At 43.2% G+C, this 19,872-nt stretch overlaps 1 protein-coding gene across 1 annotated transcript; it reads left to right on the forward strand.

The window, feature by feature from the left end:
- The first annotated feature begins 685 nt into the window (after positions 1 to 685).
- On the forward strand, positions 686 to 18,373 carry LOC144941223 (nuclear autoantigenic sperm protein-like). The gene is made up of 15 exons (XM_078867842.1): positions 686 to 867; positions 4,009 to 4,125; positions 4,690 to 4,770; positions 5,521 to 5,618; positions 6,113 to 6,262; positions 6,552 to 7,373; positions 9,530 to 9,636; positions 10,653 to 10,744; positions 10,905 to 10,978; positions 14,135 to 14,323; positions 14,622 to 14,812; positions 15,490 to 15,561; positions 17,340 to 17,420; positions 17,760 to 17,876; positions 18,221 to 18,373. The coding sequence occupies exons 1-15, from the start codon at positions 770 to 772 to the stop codon at positions 18,263 to 18,265; spliced, it is 2,334 nt and encodes a 777-aa protein (XP_078723968.1). The 5' UTR covers positions 686 to 769; the 3' UTR covers positions 18,266 to 18,373.
- Positions 18,374 to 19,872: the final 1,499 nt, after the last annotated feature.

The following is a 19,872-nucleotide window of genomic DNA, read 5'->3' on the forward strand; positions in this document are numbered from 1 at the left end:
GAGGGTGGGGAGGGGCTGGGTGGGGAGGGTGGGGCTGGGTGGGGGGTGGGAGGGAGGGGTGGGGCTGGGTGGGGAGGGGCTGGTCACCCTGTGGTGTCCTTATAAAACTAAACGTTTAACCTACTCACGATGGCTTGTGCCCGCCCTCACAGTCGGGCATATTTGCGGAATACACCACGCCGCCGTTGGCCATTGACCGAGCAACCCAACGTTCCTACCAGCTCCCTCCGCAGGAATGTGTTTAGGAAAACATTCCGATCACCAGTGTGGTTTTAACTTGTACAACACACGACTGTATACAGCACAACAGAGCGTAAATTCCAACAGATTGCATTGCACGCTCAAACGCCACATCAATAATTACGAGCGCGTGCGTATCACGGCCTTCGCCGTCGACGATTCACGGCGACTTGAAACAGACACTGATTACAAAATTTTGTAATCTGTGCACGGTTTAACGCTTAGGCGCGTGCACAGCTGCTCGCGACAAAGCCCACGGTTTCAACGGTGGCCCTAAGTGGATTTGCTGCGCTGCAAACAATGGGGGTGGGCGTCGCTGAACGTTGATGAGCGCAAAGACCCAAATTGCCACGCGGCTTGGTGCGCCTTGCAGGTGGTCGGGCGCACGTAGGTATAAAAAGTAGGGGCAGCCGTAGTGAACGATCAGTGAGACTTGAGGGTCCGCTTTTTTAAGTCCCAGAGGCAGCGAAGCTGGTTGTTAAGTTTAATCCCGTTCTGAGATCCCCGTGGTGGTGAGCACAGCGTAAGAATGGCTAGTGCGGTTGTTGAGCATTGCGTGACTCCAAGCAAAATCCCCCTTCCCGCCGATGATGATGAAGAAGAAGAAGAGGATGAGGAAGAAGACTGGTGAGCTTTATTTTTTCGTGTATTGCCAACCAGGGCCTTGATCGCAGAGTGCCCAGTCTTTAAGTGCGTCAGGGGCCTACATCTCCCCCCCCCCCCCCTAGGGAGCTGTAGGCCCCTGGCGTGTGTTTGGGAGGACCTTGTGGGTCTCTACGATGGCGAAGCTTTCGAGGTGTGTGCAGGTTCTCTAACTGCAACTCTGCCACGATGCTCCGTCTCGAGCTGCTAACGTCGTTTGTGAGCCCTCGTTGTGACGCAGGCATAGCTAAGCTAAACATTTTAAATTGTACCAGGGTAAGCCCACTGAGGTATATAGAGCTCTTTTAAGACGCGACCTGGCCACGGTGACAACTCTACAAAGTGGTCTATCGGGTGTAAACTGTATGGCAGCCAAATACGCCAGACGTGTCTGTTCTAAATTTGCACGTTAAAAACCAGAGGGCCCGGAGACTGCACACAAGCTGACAACTCTCCTCGTTTAAGGCGTAATTGCGAGCGTGTCTCTCAACTAACAGAAGGCCGAGTGGTCGTTCTTGAGACCTTGCATTAAATGTACTAATGTTCACTACTGGAGTAGAACGGTTGTAAATGTTGTGGATTTGCTCTCTAAATCGCCATTGTGGTGTACAAGTAACATTGCGTCGCGAACGCCTCGGTGTTTTTAAACGGTGCACGTGTTTGTAGGTCCACTGTTAGATGATGAAGGCTTCCTCACGCATTGCTAGGTCACGATGTTTGGACCATCTTTTGCCACTTTCAGAAATCACTCAAATGCCTTTTAATATCGGGCTAGCGTTCTGGATCACGCAACGAAATTAATGACGAGAGGTTTTCTTTAGCAAGTTACGGTACCGAAGTCCTTTTTTTTTTTTACAACCGTCACAATTGGCTCTTGTGCTATTTTTTTTTACACATGGGAATACGCTTAAGCTTTTTAGGCACGTGTTTGCCTGCGTTTTTAAACGTGTAAAAAAAAATACTAGTCGGTGTACCACGACGAGTTTTTTTTTTATAAAGTTAATGGGTGTAATTTGGGTTTTAACACTCGCAGACCTGCAAGCCAAACAATCTCTAAACGTGGTTTTTTTTGGCGCGTGAGGCGCAGTTTAATTACAATTCCCACATTTTTCAATCTGTAATACGGTACATCCAAGATTTTAAGCGTTTGGACGTGTAGGTAAAGGTGAACTTTCTAAATTATTTACGGTAATTTCCTGAACGTGACCCCCCCCCCCCCCCATGGTTTTGTGAAACGCGTTAACTCGTTGTTTTCCTGCCTGCTCTACCGATGGCTTATCTGACCCAGATTGCATAGCCCGCGTGTGTAATTCCAAGTGAAATGCCGTGATCTTTGTTTTTGGAGAAAATTGCTGCATAACGATTGCTAAAACGCACTCTGCATTAGGTTAGTTTTTTGTCTTAAGTACTGTATTGGCAACACCTGAAATAACTGTAGTTGGTGCAGGTGCGCTCTGCATTGATGGCACCGCTCCGAATATACAACCGGATTCGTTGATGTGCTCTTGAATTGCCTTGCACGATTATTTCGCAGTCGAAGCGTTTCTGGGTGGCATTTTTTTCAAAGATGTAAGCAGCTTTAAATATCGCATTTGTGCGGTGAGTTGCAGGTGCTGCAATAGCCTTTTTGTAAACTCGTTCCTTTACAGCTGCTTTGTTTTAATTTATCCCCCCGCACCTCCCTATTAGCGCTGTTGGCGACATACGTCGCCAGAGTTCATACGTAGTACTAGAATGGGGTTCTCGGCGAAGCTTGTGCTGTAATGTTTTTGTGGCCCTCGCCATCCCGAATACATTTTAAGTTGTGGCAATTCCGAATCTAAGAGTGGTAATGGTCTTGTATTTGACTTGGGTTTCCACTCATGACTGACCAGGCGAGGTCGCACCATTGCCGTATGTTATATGAACCTTAAATCTTCGTAGTGCATGCCGTTGGATATCTGGTATGAGCTTAAGGGTGTTGCATTAACGCTGCACATGTCATCCTCTTGGTTTGCGTTTACCGAGGGTGTAAAATCGGTACGTGAGCAGGCAACTGAACTTTAACCAAAATAACAAATGGTTTCTAAATCCTACCCCTTGCATTAATCTGCTTCTGTTGCTTAGCTTCGGCTCTTCAATGTTGGTAGTTGGCGAGCCACCCAACCACGTAACGTAAGGATACTGGAACGCATATGTTCATTAGGGGCTACCCATTTAGTACGCATGGAGAGGGGGGGCGGTAACCAAAATACGTTATTGGGGGTCTACTGAATGTACGTACGTTTTTAACACGGGCTTTCGCAACCAATACTATTCATAAAGGTTTTTGGGTTAAATCTCGTTATTAAATGTTGCAACCCTCCACCACCCAACACGGCCAATCGGTAACAAAGTCGAGTAGTTTACTATTTCAGCCCACGAGTGAGAATTACTTCAGCCCACCGGTGTTGAGTGAGCCCACAACATTTACAATTGGAGTAAGACGTAATTACATCAGCATCTTCGGGCGACGTTTCGCTAGAAATTATATGCGGCATCTTCTGGTGATTTGCCAGACTGCTCTTCTGGCAAGTCGCCCGAAGATGCTGATGTAATTACGTCTTACTCCAATTGTAAATGTTGTGGGCTCACTCAACACCGGTGGGCTGAAGTAATGCATATTTTACTTTCACGTGACTTATGGATTGGCCGTGTCGGGTTGAGTGTTGCGACACAACTCTATGTATAACCCAAAAAGCTTTTATGAATGTACATACACATAGGGAACGGGGGGGGGGGGGTGAAGCCTCGATAACTTGCCTACATTGGCCTTCAAATGAGTTAGCTAGTCCGAAGGACTGTTTGCTTAAACACGTTTTAAATATCGGCCGTTCTATAGGATTCGGGGGGTGCGTCAAGCGTACGTACACAGGTGGGGGGGGGGGTGTAAAGTAGGTGTGCGTACAGGGAGGGGGGGTCTGTTTTGACAGATTTTGCGTACGTACTAAATGAATGGTCCCTTACCGCTAGAATAGGGTGGGGGGGGATTGAAGGAAATGTGGTACCGCCCCTAAAATAAAGCGTGTGGAAACTATTACAAATGAAATACGTCCCCACTTGAATTCGCCTTTATTTTGCTGCGAATGTGATCAACTGCCCTTGTAGCCCCGAAATCCTTGAGGTGGCAACTGCCATTCAATTGCTGGAAGAAGGCAAGCAGAATCTTGCCGACGGAAATATCCCGTCAGCTGTGGATGCGCTCCAAGACAGCTGCGCGCTGCTGTGAGTAGCCACATTATCACACCCGTGCTTTGCATTGGCCCACTTTTGCATCGTTGTAATCTCCGTGATATTTTTTGTCTTTGCCAGAACTGACGTTGGTGTTGTATCTGCTATAGTGGTCTTCCTCTTTTGGAGGTTGCCGTCTATAAACCCAGGATACTTGCAAATGAGATTCCAGATCTTAGGATTATTTGGGTGATTTCAAATAAAATCCAATACGCCCTGGTATATTAAGTGGCAGATGACATTGGCTTTGTAACAAGATGCTATATTGACTGAGCCCTTTTAGTAGTGATTAAGCCATGGGTAGCATTTTATGCTTGACTTGAATACGTAGTTTCTTTACAATATGGTAGTTTTATTTAAATGGTAGCATTTGGTCCACGTTTCATCTACAAAAATTGAAATTATGACATTCACTTGGTCTAATTGCACAGTTAACATGTTTAAAAACAATGAATAAAAAAGGTTTTAAATAAAATGCAAAATAGTCAGCAGTCTGGTTGCGACTGGTATGTCTACCCATCCTGTTTGGTTAAATCTGCTATGATGCTTTTGTCACAGTGCCAAGGAGTTTGGGGAGACTGCAAATCAGTGTGGGGAAGCATACATGGTGTATGGGAAAGCATTACTTGAACTTGCCAGGTGGGACTACACTGCTCATGGTTTTTCTGTTTTATTCAAGCTGCATGGTGCATAGTCCTTGGTGTTTTTGACAAGATTAAAGTCTTACAAATGGCTCCTTTCTCTTTATAAACTTTTTTGGAATTGCTTATTTGTAGCAATCCATTATGGCTTGATTTGACCATACACTGCTGTCCAAACTGTGACCACCTGTTGCCATACACTAATGCTAGCCCAACCCTAGGTTATTTACTGGACTAGGTTTCCCATTAAACTTACTGAGCATTTAATTTGATACCTTTTTTGGAAGTAGTTGCTTTATATTAAATACTGGATTTTAATATTCTTGTTGCCAAAAGTAATCGGTAAACCTATAAGCACATGGTTTTTAAAAGTCAATGTTACTTGAGTACCAAAACGCTGCACCTTACATGTTGAAAATTCTAGATTGCCTTTTGTATATTGTCTTAGAAATTATGACTTGTTACTGAAGCGTATTGGTGCTCGTGACACGCGTTTAATGTTTTGTTAGGAAGTTGCTTAAATTAACTTGTCATCCCACGGTGTGATGGTGATTAGACCCGATGTCACGTTCAGATTTGTAGCAATGGCCCAAAGGCTGGTTTGTATATTGCCTGCTGCTGCTAGACGGCCCCAGTAATGACACGTCGCGCACCATCTTAATGGCCTATTGTGCCGTGTTGCCATTAATTTCGGTACTGAATATGCAACAGGACTCGAGCCACCTTGCTACATTGTGTGTGTGTACAGGATAGAGAATGGCATTGTAGGAAAAGCCTTGGAGGGAATGCCTTTGGAAGAGGTTGGAGTAAGCAATGAAGAGTGTAGTGATACAGACATTGTGGCAGGTATGAACACAAACTTTGCCTTAAGGCACTTATTATTATGCTGTCATATGGAAGCTTACATTTTCGATTGAGAAAAATCGCTAAGAATTTTACTTGTGCAATGTACTTTGAACTTTTACTTAATATTCCAATACTTTGCATTGGTTTCTATATTGTGTCTTTCTGCCCTTCCCAGACTTCTGTAAAGAGCTTAATTGCCCATCAATTTCTTTCAGCCTAAATGCCAACATTTGCCAAAGTGTTTTTGTGCAATGCCTTATCTGGAATGTTAAGGTTTCCAAATAGTGGGCTGTTCAACAAATGTGATTACCACATTTTATTAGAATCTTCATGCTTCGGACTGCTTGTTTTAAATTTGAACTACTGCCCAAGTTTTTTCCACTGTACTAAATAGTTTGCAAGTAAACAGACAATGCTGGCCACGCAAGATTGTTTATCGTGTAGTCTAATTTGCATCATACTTGGTATCCATTTTATTGTAATGCCACTGGCAGATGACGTTCAGACGGAGGAGGAGATGGAGCAGCTTCGTGAAAAGGTTTATGATGCCATGTCAGAGGGGAAGTTGAACAGTGACGCAGAGGAGGTTGGCTTTAGAGATGGAGAAATGGAAGTGGTAGGCATGCAGGTTCAGGAACAAAAAGGTATGTGGGTACACAAGCTTTTCCAAAGGTATGCAGTACTTTTGCCTGACTTCCCTGTGGCTTTTATAGTTTATCAACCGAATTTTAGATCTGAAAAATTGGACGATATTTGGTCATGTCTCCTTGTGCACAATATTGTGGGGTTTTGTGCTAGCTTCACGTTTTTATGTATCCTTTGTGGAGCTTGGATCGTACTTTAAATTCTGTACTTTCGAAACGAGTGACCATTAAAAATAGAATTTGGGAATTTCAACTCCTTCTTATTAAACCTGTCTCATCCCTGCCACAGAATCTGAGGATAAGTCTGCAGCAGAAGACACAGCTGTAGAGGGTGACCAGAAAGTTGAGGTGGAGATGGCAGAATCTGTAGTAACAAATGCCGTGGATAAATCAACTGCTACAAATGGCAGCTTCTCTGAAGAGAAACCACGTTCAAGTGGCAGCCTTGAGAAGCCTGCAGCCCCTGAGGAATCTGTAGTAGCCAATGCAGTGGACAAACCAACCTGTACAGATGGCAGCACCTCTGAAGAGAAACCGCCACGTTCAAGTGGCAGCTTTGAGAATCCTGCAGCTCCTGAGGAATCTGTAGTAGCCAATGCAGTGGACAAACCAACCTGTACAGATGGCAGCAACTCTGAAGAGAAACCGCCACATTCAAGTGGCAGCCTTGAGAAGCCTGCAGCCCCTGAGGAATCTGTAGTAGCCAATGCGGTGGACAAACCAACCTGTACAGATGGCAGCAACTCTGAAGAGAAACCGCCACGTTCAAGTGGCAGCCTTGAGAAGCCTGCAGCCCCTGAGGAATCTGTAGTAGCCAATGCGGTGGACAAACCAAACTGTACAGATGGCAGCACCTCTGAAGAGAAACCGTCATGTTCAAGTGGCAGCCTTGAGAATTCTGCAGCTCCTGAGGATAAACTTGAGGAGCCTGCTGTTCTAAAGAGGCACAGTGACCCACTATGTCCAGATAGCATGGATCATGGAACTGCTCATTCGAATGACCTCAAGGAAACAAGTGGGCTAGTGAATGACGATGTCGATAAGAATGAAGGCCAAGGTGTTATCTCCAACGGAAAGCATGATGCACCTCGGGAGGCCTTGGTGAAAGTTGGTGAGAAATGTGCATAATAATTTAACACTTTGGGCTAGATTGCGTAAATATAAGGTTTGTCACGTAAACCGAACATGCCAATTCGTTACTAGTACAGCACACCAGTGGAACGCCACGCCACTATTTACAATCTGAGTACGATGTTTTGCCAGTAATTACAACTAGCTTCATGAGGCGATAGCCAGGTTTTGAAGTCCACTTGTTTCATTCCTTAAATGGAGGCGTAGATGTGGTGACATGACCAATCTTTTTGCACGAAGTGGGGATTGATTAATGCATGTACATGACAATGGGTTTCTATTGCCGTTTTGGTTATATTGTAATCTGTACATTAGACATGCCCCATTGTACTTCCTGCTTGTGTAACTAGCCCTACCAATGGTAGTCCCTAAATTGCCGTGCGACCTATACAGGCATGCATTTAAACACGTTGACAAGTCGCGTAGCACATCCAACCTAGTGATGCAACTCGGTTGGCTAACATTGGCAGGAAGTGTAGAAATATCACAGCAGATTAAGACTTTACCTGGTTAATCATGTCCTTCCAGTGATTGCTCAGTTTGTACCCATCTTTTCAGTTGAAATTGTCTATCTGGATGGCTTCATGAACGAATCTGATAGCCAGTGGGTTTGCCAGTACCTTCATCTTGGAAAAATTAATTTCATATGAACCCATGGTTAAAACAATGATCGGCCGAGGTATTGGTCCTGCCGTGTTTTTTTAGATCTGCCTTCTATTCACGAACATGGTCAGAGACGTGTCACTTTCTCCAATGTAACTACTACTGCAGGCACAGCTTGGTTTGTAGACACCGGTATATTACATGTCGGGGATCCCATCCTTCCAAGATGAGATCGGATCACGAATTTTATGTACTGGTAAATTGAACCTGGATCTTGTTCATGCTTTTGGAAATATTTTTGGTAACCCCTGCTGTGTATGGCAAGATGGTTTTGATTGGATCCTCCGATGGCTCTCCCCAAGGTTGGTGACAGCTTTACAGATTGTGTGGTCCGAATATCCATTTATCTTGGGCTTGGTGTACGTGCTCCAGTTCACCGGCCAGGTGGTACTGGTTGGAGATGCAACGGGCCCTAATGGTGGAGTGTTTTGAGGGAATTCTTCTGGGTTGGATGGTGGTGGGAGTTGGATTTTAGATGGGCATCTGTGGGTGGCTTTTCTGTAGACAGTATCCCAAATGAACCATCTGGTCTCCTTTACGATTTAAAACATCCGAGAATGGTAACTTGCCTTTTCCACTTCCCATGGGGCAATTTAATGGCTGGGTATATGGAATTGTGATTTTGGTCAGTTTCTCTTGCCTGTTACAATCAAAACGTCAATCTCTTTCTATCAGCGTGACTTTAAAGACCCAAATAGTATTAATTCCTGCAGTCACGAAAGCTTTAAATCACAGTTTACTTCCAAGCAGGACTAAGTCCTAGCTATGTGAATGGTTCTAATTATTTTTAACCATGAAACGCGTTCCTTCCGAGTGGGCAGGTAGGAACTTGGTTGGACAGCGCATTTGTGCACAACAAAGGGCTCACGGTGATGTGACTCTCTTCAACCAATCCGGGAGCGTGCATGTTGGTGGGCAGTGGAAGCTGTTCCTACCTGTGTAATACATTGTTAAAATACAAGTCTCTATACTTCAGTTGATTACCGTTAGTATGGCTATTTTAGGACAATAGCAAGGTAGTACAATAACAATGGGCTGTGCATGCATAATGTACGTCAAGTACCATATAACCCAAATCGCAATGGATACCGCATTCATTAATCTCCCCCCAATTCACTAGCGCACAAGTGTGTACACGTGGTTAAGGAACGAAACCGACTTCTCCATCTGACTATCGCCTGATGACGCTAGTTGTAATTCCTGGCAAAACGTACTTGGATTGTAAATGTTGTGGCTTGGCTCTCCAACACACATATGCTGTACTCGTAACAAATTGGTATGCTGTTTTACGTGAACCCTTAATTGGCTGTTGGGTGTGTTTCGGGACATTTATGCAATCTAACCCAACCTATACATAATATTGGTTTCGAAAGCCTACATGTTTAAAAATTGGTAAACATTGCTCTTCACCAAAGTTAATCTGTTATGCCCCTTGCATTTCTCCTGCTTTTTAAAATCTCTTCTCCTATGAAGACACTAAACCAACAGCCCATTCCTCCATGGATATACCCAACAGTCCAAAAGGGGATTTGGAAGAAGGTGACGAGGCTGAAGTTGATATGGCCGAAGATGTTGCAAAGGTAACTGAAGATTGGCGACAGCTTGCTGCACAATTTATCCAATGGCTCCTGCATTGCAAATATTGGCCTGTTTTTACATGCTTTTATTGAACTCTCTTCGTCTGTATGCTCAAATAAATCTTAACTCAATTTTTACACTTCCCAATGCTATCGACTGCAAACTTCCTATAGGTATGTCATACTGATGACAATACTCTATTCTATCATTGAAAATTAATATTTTTCAACTATCTTTTTTACGGCTCTTGTCGATGCTCGACTCTCGTTGGCTGTAAATCACCACGGTCCCTTGCGTTACGGGGAGCCACGCCGAGGGGTGGGGGATGTGGAAGGAAGGGCGAAAGGGGCAGGAAGGGGCAGCTTGGACAGTACATTTCATTAAAGCGTGTTAAAAAGTGTTTAATATTTTTGTAGAAGGAAACAATGCTCTTAAAATATCCATGTACAAGGGGATAACTTGCCTTTTCAAAGAGGCTGGTTTAAGCGGTGTCACTCAACTTTGAACCTATAAATTGAATCTTGGCCATGCACCATTTGCGTCTAGGTAACTTGAAAGTAGATGGGGTGCAGGGGGGTGTAAAAGGCTGCTGCTGTCTACTGCACCCAATCGTGTGCATTTACAATAAGTACTTGATAGCCCCATAAGCCCAAAAAATGGCTTGCTGGGATATCTTTTTGGCTTGGTGTGATTATACCTTTTTCGTTTTAGTGTTTGCCTTGGATTACGGCAGCAAGCTTTTTAATAATTGGGCTTGTGCTTAAAATGTCAACCGTGCATGGAATTTGCAGTTGTACAGGGACAGGATGGTGAATTTTAAGTGAGGGTCTTTTTGTGGGGTGAATTGATTTGCTCCTGGGGAAGTGCATGCCTGGCAAATCCCATTTTTTTTGGCAAGTAGAAAATGTGCAACTGGCATACTCCAGGAACATTCACATTAAATTATTCAAATGGCCTGATCTGGTTCAAATGATGTAGTTTTAGCTGGAATGTAACTCTCAATATTTAAACTCTTCAGGACACTAATGATGTGGATGATTCGCGAGAGGAAGTTTCCCATATGCAGCTTGCCTGGGAGATGCTCGACCTGGCAAGGGTCATCTGTACAAGGTAGGACCTGATGCCAATTTCTGGACTACATTCGTGGCTAACATTTATGGGTTTGCTAATTTGATTTCTGTACAGCTGTTTTAATAGTAGTTTGCTTGTCTGTTTTACTCACAGAAACATTTTCATAACAGTATGAAATATGGGTGGCTTTTTTTTGCAGGCAACGCAACCGTGAAGCGCAACTCCATGCTGCAGAGGCTCTTCTCAAGCTAGGTGAACTGGGTCTGGAAAAAGGTGCTTCACACTTTCATTCTTGTGCACGCACCATCTCCTTACATTTAAGATTTTTGAAAGTTTGGGTGGATTTGAGAGTTATTTTATTTGCTATAGCGTAAGATTAAATGAATTTCTGTTTGTAGGTCTGCAGCCATCAATGTAACAGATGGCATCCTTCCACAGCCCACTAAATGAAATCTTAACAAATGCTAATAACGTGGTGGCCAATCATTGATCCCCCATCTCCAGAACCACACCAATGGCCCTCTAGTCCAAATCGGGCCTAGGACAAGGATCTTCTAAATGAATGTGATACTCCCCAGGCCAAGTGCACAGTATCTTGGAAACACATAATTAAGACCGTAACATTGTCCTAACACTTCAAGAAACGTGTCTTGTATGCCCAACATGCCAGTGGCTACAACCTCACGATGAGCCATTGCCACCCAAAATATGGCTTTGCCATTATTTGTGAACACCATTGCAGTCTTCTGCACCTTTCCACCAACTCAAAAAGATAAGGTAACTTCCCATCACCATGTACAGAGCCAGTATTCTCAATTGCGCCAATCCCAGCCCTATAGTTAATGACTAAACGTCAACCAATACAGTAGATCGGACAACACTGAATGTTCGCCAGAGATCTGCGCCTTGATTTCAATCCTAAGCAGCAAGCAACATTCCACTGCTTGCTAGCAATGTAATTACAACCCCGGACTTTATGATCCATTTCCAAAGATCAAAGGTGGGAGCATACTTCGCATCCCTGAAAAAATACTTGCAAGCTTCCCCCCAAAGCCAACAAGGGTCCATCAGTGTAAACCATTTACCAAGATAGAACTTGGCCACAGCTGACTGGGAACCACTGGCTGTAAGTCGCGTTCCTTCAACGCCGGAATGACAGCTTTGGCTTCATTGCTGCTGCACAGGGCATCCCCCAAGGCTTCTGAAAATACTTCCTGCTGGTCAAAAGTCCCAGGACCTGCAAAATTACAACCATTTGTGCAGCCCACAGGTTGGCATGGCCTTGTGCTAGTGTCTTTAGACTTGAGCAGACCTTCAGTGGTGGATTGTACATTAAGGCCTGGACTTCACATGCTTTCCAGCCACCCTTTTTATATCCAGGTGTGGCTAACCCAAAAGGATGCTGACAGATTGTATAACCGCCATAAACTAGTGACAAACACCAAGACACACGTGTTGAAAAACCCCACCGCCATCAACCAAGGAAGGAGTCTGGCTTAAAGAGGCAAGGCTTTAAGCAGAAATGAGATTATTCTTCCACTTCGGCCAGAGGGAACTTGAATGGCTGACAAACGTGTGCCTAAGCCCTGGCAGGAAGCAATAGTCGGTGCAGTACCCAAACTGGGCTAGCCAAAAAGCTATAGGCTGATAGACATGATCATAACTCCTGGAATGCATCCTCCTGTGACCCCCCCCTTTGGTCATCCCCGAAGTGAGATTCTGGCCTAGATCTTGGCTGCTGTGACAAGTTTTGGTCCTTGTGACGTAACTTTTTAAGGCGGGATTCCAGGAATTCAAGACTGGTGCAGCCTTTAGACTTATCAGCCTAAAATACAGGTCTGGATTAGTGCTCATACTTCCCTCTACACCTGGATATGCATGCTGCTGTGCAATAAGTGACTATCTAATCTGGCCGACAAAGCCAGCTCACCCTGCTTTGCCAATGGCTTGCTACAAAGTTCAGTACTCGATAGCAAGTCTAATATTCTTAGGTTTTTTTCGGTAAAGTCACGTAGGTAAAACATCAAAAAGTCAAAGTAACATGCCGCAAACCACGTCGCACAGATTGGTATGCAGCTAACCTTGCCCTGGAAACACACGCAGCTACTTTCAACAAACATCTACTCTAAACCAAGACCTAAACACCATAGCAATATTTCCAGAAATGGATGTTGAAGCAAATCTCCCATAAAACAGCTACTGCATTTCATCTTTGAGTGCCAAGCACACTGAAGTGACCAGTGGCAACACTATGACCCAACTTCTATTTTGGAGTGAAGCTGGGACGTATGCAAACCTTGCATGCCCACCTTAAAAGGTAGCCACAAAGACCAAAACATGGGTCCACTTGATCCAGAAACTGGAGTACCAGTGACTGATCTCAACAATGGCCCTTGTGTTCTTGAGCTGAAATACTGTACCAGGTAAGATGCAGAACTAATAATTTGCCTTTGTCCAACTAAACACTGCAGTTTGGTTTATCACTAGTTTACCTGTACACCATGACTGCCTTGCGGTCACACCTCTTGCCTATCTCCTGCAACCTTCTGGGAAGTCGATCAAACGGTTGCCTTTCCATTCACCAGTACCTAACATCCCTCGTCATTGCACAAAGTGTTGCAAGCTATTTTAGACCAACGTGCTTCGCCCTCAATAATGAGCATTCCACCATTTGAAGCTTGGAGCTGAACAGGCTTCAAAGCACTCGCAAATGCCTTGTAAAAGGCCCAACGCAGAATATCCCTGAGTTTGATCTTCCACAACTGTCCACCCTAAACCACATCCACTCAAACCATAACGGATGCAGATACCTGATACACACATTGAAGAGAAAAAAACTGACTGGTATTCGGAACACGGATGCAATGCCGATCCACAATTACAAATTAGACATTGCAGTGCTCTCCGCTGCTCCTGCATGTGACTGGGTTGACCACCCGAATGCGAAATTGTACCTCTGAATCTACATCAGCCATCTTCCCCGCCCCCATTCTGCACATGAATACCCCTGTTATTCACAACTTTCGATCCTGGAATCGGATCTTGAAATCTACACAACTTAATTTTAAATCGTCTGTAAACTTGGTAACAATACATTTTAAAAGAGATTTATCAGCCAATATCTGCAAAATATGCCGTTTACAATCTCACCTTCATGCCTTGTGAATAACGAACACTACAGGAATACCTCCTGGATATGAAGTCTATTCCTGCAGCTTCATGTGCATAATATACTTGACTTTATTAATTTGCCTTTTTAATAACTCTAACATTTGGAAATATTTGTCTTGGCTTGCTGCATCAGTTTCTGTTTTTTAATGAATCTACCTATAGCTTGACAATATAGCTATTGTGTCCACTTGCCAAAACTGTCCATGGTGCCATATTCTCGGACGTAATTTAACGAATACCTTTCCCGTTTGTTTGCAGACAACTACCAGCAGGCCACTGAAGACTTCTTGCAGTGTTTGGCTATTCAGCAGAAATACCTGGAGCCAGACAGCCGACACCTGGCTGAAACCCACTACCAGCTGGGTATTGCCTACTCGCTGGAAAAGAACTACTCTGCAGCTGTCGAGCATTTTTCCAGCTCTTTGAAGTGCATCAACAAACGGCTTGGTATGTTTTACAGTAAAATTGACTGACGGCTGGCTAAAACCATGATGGGTTTGTGCTTGCACATCTGGCTTCAACAGTCTTTGCAAGTGCACTTTGTAATCGTTCTCTTGCCTGCCAAAACCCCTGTGAAATCCCTGGGGCTCGACCTAGGTAGCTACCCATTGTTAGTCGATTTTTGCCTTTTAGTCACTAATTACTATACGAATGTTTACTGTTTTGCACTGACTAAACTCTAGCTGGTGGGAGTTCTGGTTACAAGCCATGGCCTTTTTTGTTTGGTTGCATGTATGGTCTACAGCTCTTCTTTCAGAAGGCCTCGAGGAAGTGGAGCCTGCACAGAAGACTCCAGAAGTAGCGTTTGCTTTGGCCGAGGACCAGAAGGAAATTGCAGCTTTAAAGGAACTGTTGCCAGAGATACAGTCCAAAATCTTGGACTGTGAGGAGCTGCAGGATCAACCAGAAGTCTCAAAAGTCATTAAGGAATCCATGGTAATTGGTCTTTAAATTTACATGTTGCACTATAATTGCAAAGTTTGTCTAGCTTCCAAAAAGGTAATACTATAATCGTGGGTAGCAATCTGGATTGTTAATCATATCAATGTAGGCCACTGCCTCATCTGTAATAGTTTGCCAAAAGGTATACCTTCCTACAGAGCTCTAGAAAAACCTTCATTGCTGGAAATTGACTTATAGTTAACGTGTGACTTAAGTTTACTTTATTAAATAGTTTACCATTTCCATTCACACCACCTGATTGCAGGAATTTATTAGTATATTTAAGTGAGCCAACCATAGTAGTATTTAACTTGGTGTACCATGTTTAAAAGTTGTAGAATTTCACTTTTTGGGAAAAGTACCATTTTTGGTACTAAGGAAAAGCCCTTTATATGCTCATTTGAATCTTGTATTCATCTTCATGCAATGTTCCCCCATCTTGAATTTTGTAGGATCAAGCAACACTAACCACGGTTTCTAATCAAGTATATGAAGCACCCCAAAAACAGTATTTAACTACTGCTTGTAAACAATTGCTTGAATTTACACCAAGCCATATGTTGATCTCCGCCTTTAAAATGTAACCTACTTGGGCTTGTGACCACAATCTCTAAATACATACTTGTAAATTCCCATGCATAATTTGTACAAATGGTTTTTATCCTGTGCAGGTTGACTCTACGGAAGAAATCAAAACAATCGCATGTGAGGTGAAGGACATTTCTCACTTGGTGAAGAAAAAGGTAAAGCCACACCATCGTATACCTGACTAAAATGTGCACTCTTGTAACTTTCAACAGCCTGGCGATTTGTATGAAACTGGTCTGTTTACTTCACTTGCTGTGCATTTAAATATCTGGACGGACTTTCTCAATGTCTGCAACTTTCTAGCTAAAACTCCCACGTCTCCACCTCCCAATTTTATCTGCCTACCTTGGTGTACAAAAATTGGGTCCTAGTGTGCTTGTCCTTGGAACCCTGAAGCTCATCGCTTTGACGTTTAAAATAAACCTATGGATGCACTGCAGATATTTAAAATGTGTCCGAGCCTTGTTTACATTGGCTTAAATATTTCCATGGTTGGCATGTTTAACTCGTCAATCCTTATGAAAGTCGTCCATGGACTCCTAGCCAGTTTTTTAGTATTACTTAATCTGTAATGCAGAATGGACTTGGTTATATATGGTACCAAAGGTTCGCTATATGCATACACTGTCATTGTCTATTCAGTGGTTCCTAACCTTAATTTATACATTCCTTTTCAACTTCCATTTTGTCAGCCACCACATGCTACTAGTTGTATAAGTTGCATATGCAACCTTAATGTAATAACGTAAATGATTTGCACTCGGTAATCTTTTGTAATGTATACTTGGTGTAATTTAGCTTTGCATAGCAGTGGTGAGGACCGTTTTTCTTGAGGTAACTTACTGGATGACATGGATTGGTACTGTTTTGCTGGCCTTTCATGTCGGGTTGATGTAGCATAAGCCTTAACGAATTCCACATCCTAGTCAACTTCAGCATTTGAATGCAAGTAGGGAAAATCCACTTTCAAACGTACATTGCGACCAAAACGCAAAGAATGTCCCCACCCCTTAAAGGATAGTTGTGGTTGCCAGAACCTAATACTAAGCCTGGTCTTGTTAATTTTTGTTTTGAAAACTGCTTAATTACGAGTTCTGTTCAGCCGTCTTGTGGTGTATTCACGGCACGCTGGTGGCACCAGACCCAAGTAAAAACAATACTATAAGCATACTTTTGTAGGTCTTTAGAAACGCTCTCCAACATATTTTTAATTATACATTTCCTTGTAGAGGATGGTGTTGTTTCCATGAACCCCCCCCCCATAGTAGCCGTACAGACCAACACCAGGGGTCTTTCCACAGGCATTGGGGTTATATTGTGGTGTAGCATTTTTTAGATTCTAATGCTTTCTACCAGGGACACGGCTACACTGCAGATGTTAAATTATTTTAAAGTAGTTGGTCAGGCTTATGGGACATGCCAATTAGATGGTGTCCTGTTTGTGCACCAATTTAAAAATTCCATTAGTTTGCCTTTTTTAAGGAGAGCACTATCAAGATTCATGTAATTCTCAGTTGACATATGAAATGTTGCTCTAGAACAGGACCCTGCGGGGTGGGCTGGTAGGAACGAATAACCAAAGAATATAAACAATGTATTATTACACTTGTTTAGCCAGGAAAGCCCCACTGAGTCTAAAGGTTTTGTAGGGTCCTGCCAAGTGTTTGCAGTAGGGGGCGATGTTGCTACACCTAATCGGACGACGGACGATATAATCTATTGTAGGCTGGTTCACTTCGTAACTACCAGTATAATCCCTGACGCCCTAAATGGCTAACCTTGGCTAGAGCTGTATACACTTTTCAGATGGGCCACATGGTGAGTGTCTGCCAGAGGTTGTATTTTATGCTTCAAACGATGCTAAGCAGTAGGTCTTCATCTGGACCTGGGATCTCAGCTTGCTGGTGTTAATTGTGTGCAATTGCCTTTTAAGCCTGCGCAGTGTGGAAATTCAACTGAAGAAACCAAAAGCACTAAAGGTGATGCAGAGGACATTTCTCACTTGGTGAAAAAGGTAATCTCAACCTTGTATACGGTGCCTTTAACATTTTGAATGAAAGCTGTTTACCTGTCGCACATTGGTTCACTACACATCAGAACAGAATGGAAACCTTTCTAAATTCTGCTCTGGTGGCGACAACATACCTGCACATGCTTACTCGTTAACTAATCTGAATTTTTTGCGTTTACTTGTTATGCCCTTTAAGCATTTCACTTGTCTCCCTTGGTCAGTCTTTAAAATATAATTGGAAGCCTATTTCCTTACAGCAGGGTAGCTTGTTGAACTAAAATTTTCGTGGTCTGTATGCAAATGTTACCTGCACTTGTGGAAACTTCTAGTTTCTTTTTACAGAGGAAGCTGGAGGGAGATGCAGAGAACAACTCTGACACGAAGAAGCCAAAGCAAACTGTAGCAGAAGATTCTATAGATGGTGCAGAGGAGAACTTGTGCCCTAATATTCAGCTTGAAGTAAGCATTTTGACCTACATAGGTGTGGGCTTGGGGGTAATTTAATGGCACTCCTTTTGCCTGCACATCCTATTTGGCAAATCAGTTTTTTGCTCCCCCCTACTGGGCGTTTCAATAACTGTTTGGATGAACAGGGGGTACAACCTGAACACTTTGGCACAGCCGCAAAACCATATGCACAACAATCCACTGACCCTGCATACAATGAAATGCATGTGCGATAGTGAGCTCAACCGCATGTGCAAAAACATGGCTGTCCCATGGATGGAAGCAGTTGCATGTACCACAATATTTCAGCTGTCAAGTTTGATCCTCAACAGAATATCATGCATTTTGTTTATCAGGATGAATCCCAGGTGAAGGAGACTGCAATGGAAGTCATGGTGTAACCTCTGCCAGGAAGAATTGAGCAGTCTGCTTGCTATGTTTTTGCAAATTCTTGATAAAAGCACTGACCGAGATGGTGCACTTACCATTTAAAGTATTTATGGCTACGTTTTTATTCTACTTTCAATAAAGTTTGCATTTGTTAAAGACTCTTGTAGCTTGCATGCACATTTGTGTGACGGCAGATTGCACTTTACATACCTAGTGGTGTGGCATTTCCCCACTTGTTTTTAACCACTTATCCAAATCAGGTGTAAAATCAGTACTGCAATATAGTCCATGTTAATGCTATAGCTATTGAAACAACCCAACCGTTTTGGGCGATTCATGTTTTGGGAAGACTATGTAGTGCCTTTTTTTAATTGAGGGAGAAGTAAAACTAGTTTTGTACTGCGAAGTTACTCCTTCCAAAAGCGCAAGTACCTCGCTAGACTTTTCCCTGCAGTGGTATGGCAGGGTTCTCAGCCTTGGGTATGGTGGCACCAATTAAAGACCATAGTATCTCACCTATTTTTCACATTGACAACTTGCGTTGAACACCAATAGTGGTACCTCCGTACGTCGTTAATTCGTTCCATAAAGTAGGCCTTATACCGAAAATGACGTATACCAAATAATTTTTCCCATAAGAAATAAAGGGAAGGGAAATAATCCGTTCCGGAGTATAATAAATGATATTTTATATGGCATACATTAATGGGGTTGTACAAAATAATTTAGACACTACTTATTACTAAAATGCATACATTAAATAAAATTTAACATCACTTTACCTTGCTGAGAGGAGTTGATGGCCTACAAGGATGGTGGCGAGGAAGGGAGAGTCGTGAACGGGGTATATGCAGGGACTCATCCCGACCCATGCAAGTGTGTATCCCAAGACCCTTCTCGTCAAAACACGACGTATACCAAATTCGACGTTCCAAAGCAGTCGTATACCGAGGTATGCCTGTACTTTTAAACAAGCGCACTTCACCCTTTCAATGTGCTAATTAAAAACATTGCAATATAAAAATGCATCCAGAGGTCTGCTTCTGACCTTGCATGCAATTGGGTTGAAATAAACGGATTGGAATTTTACATGGTGGCTTAAAACGCTTAACTTTAACTTAAAATCCACTTTGGTTCTTCGGTAGTTGCGTAGAAATAAAATAAATCACAGATTACGGCGTTTCGATTGCAACAATTAACTGTCATCAGGTAGAAATACATTTGAGACAAACGGAGATACAGACCCAATGCCTCTGTCGAGGCCTTAAAGAGTGGGGGTTGGTCAGAGGTGGGTCTGCTGGGGCAGCTGCTAATTTCTCTGCTCCAGCATGTCAATGAATCCACCCCGAAGCAACCTAGGGAAAGATCGAATGGCTCTAATGAGAGCCTCGTAAATTAGAGAATTTGAAAACATTTAGCAAATATTTTGGTAATGCAACAGTCGGCTAACAGTATCCTGGTTGATTATGATCTCCTAAGATTGCTAAATTTGAAGTTAAATGTTAAATTTGACAAACAGAACTTGCATCCTCCACGGAGAGGTGGTTCAAACGTGATTTTTGAAGCTTTCGTGACTGCAGGGATTACTCTTTGGTTCTTTCGGTAAAGTCGTGTAAAA

The sequence above is a fragment of the Lampetra fluviatilis genome, chromosome 24 (genome assembly GCF_964198595.1).
Source record: "Lampetra fluviatilis chromosome 24, kcLamFluv1.1, whole genome shotgun sequence".
NCBI lineage: Eukaryota > Metazoa > Chordata > Hyperoartia > Petromyzontiformes > Petromyzontidae > Lampetra > Lampetra fluviatilis.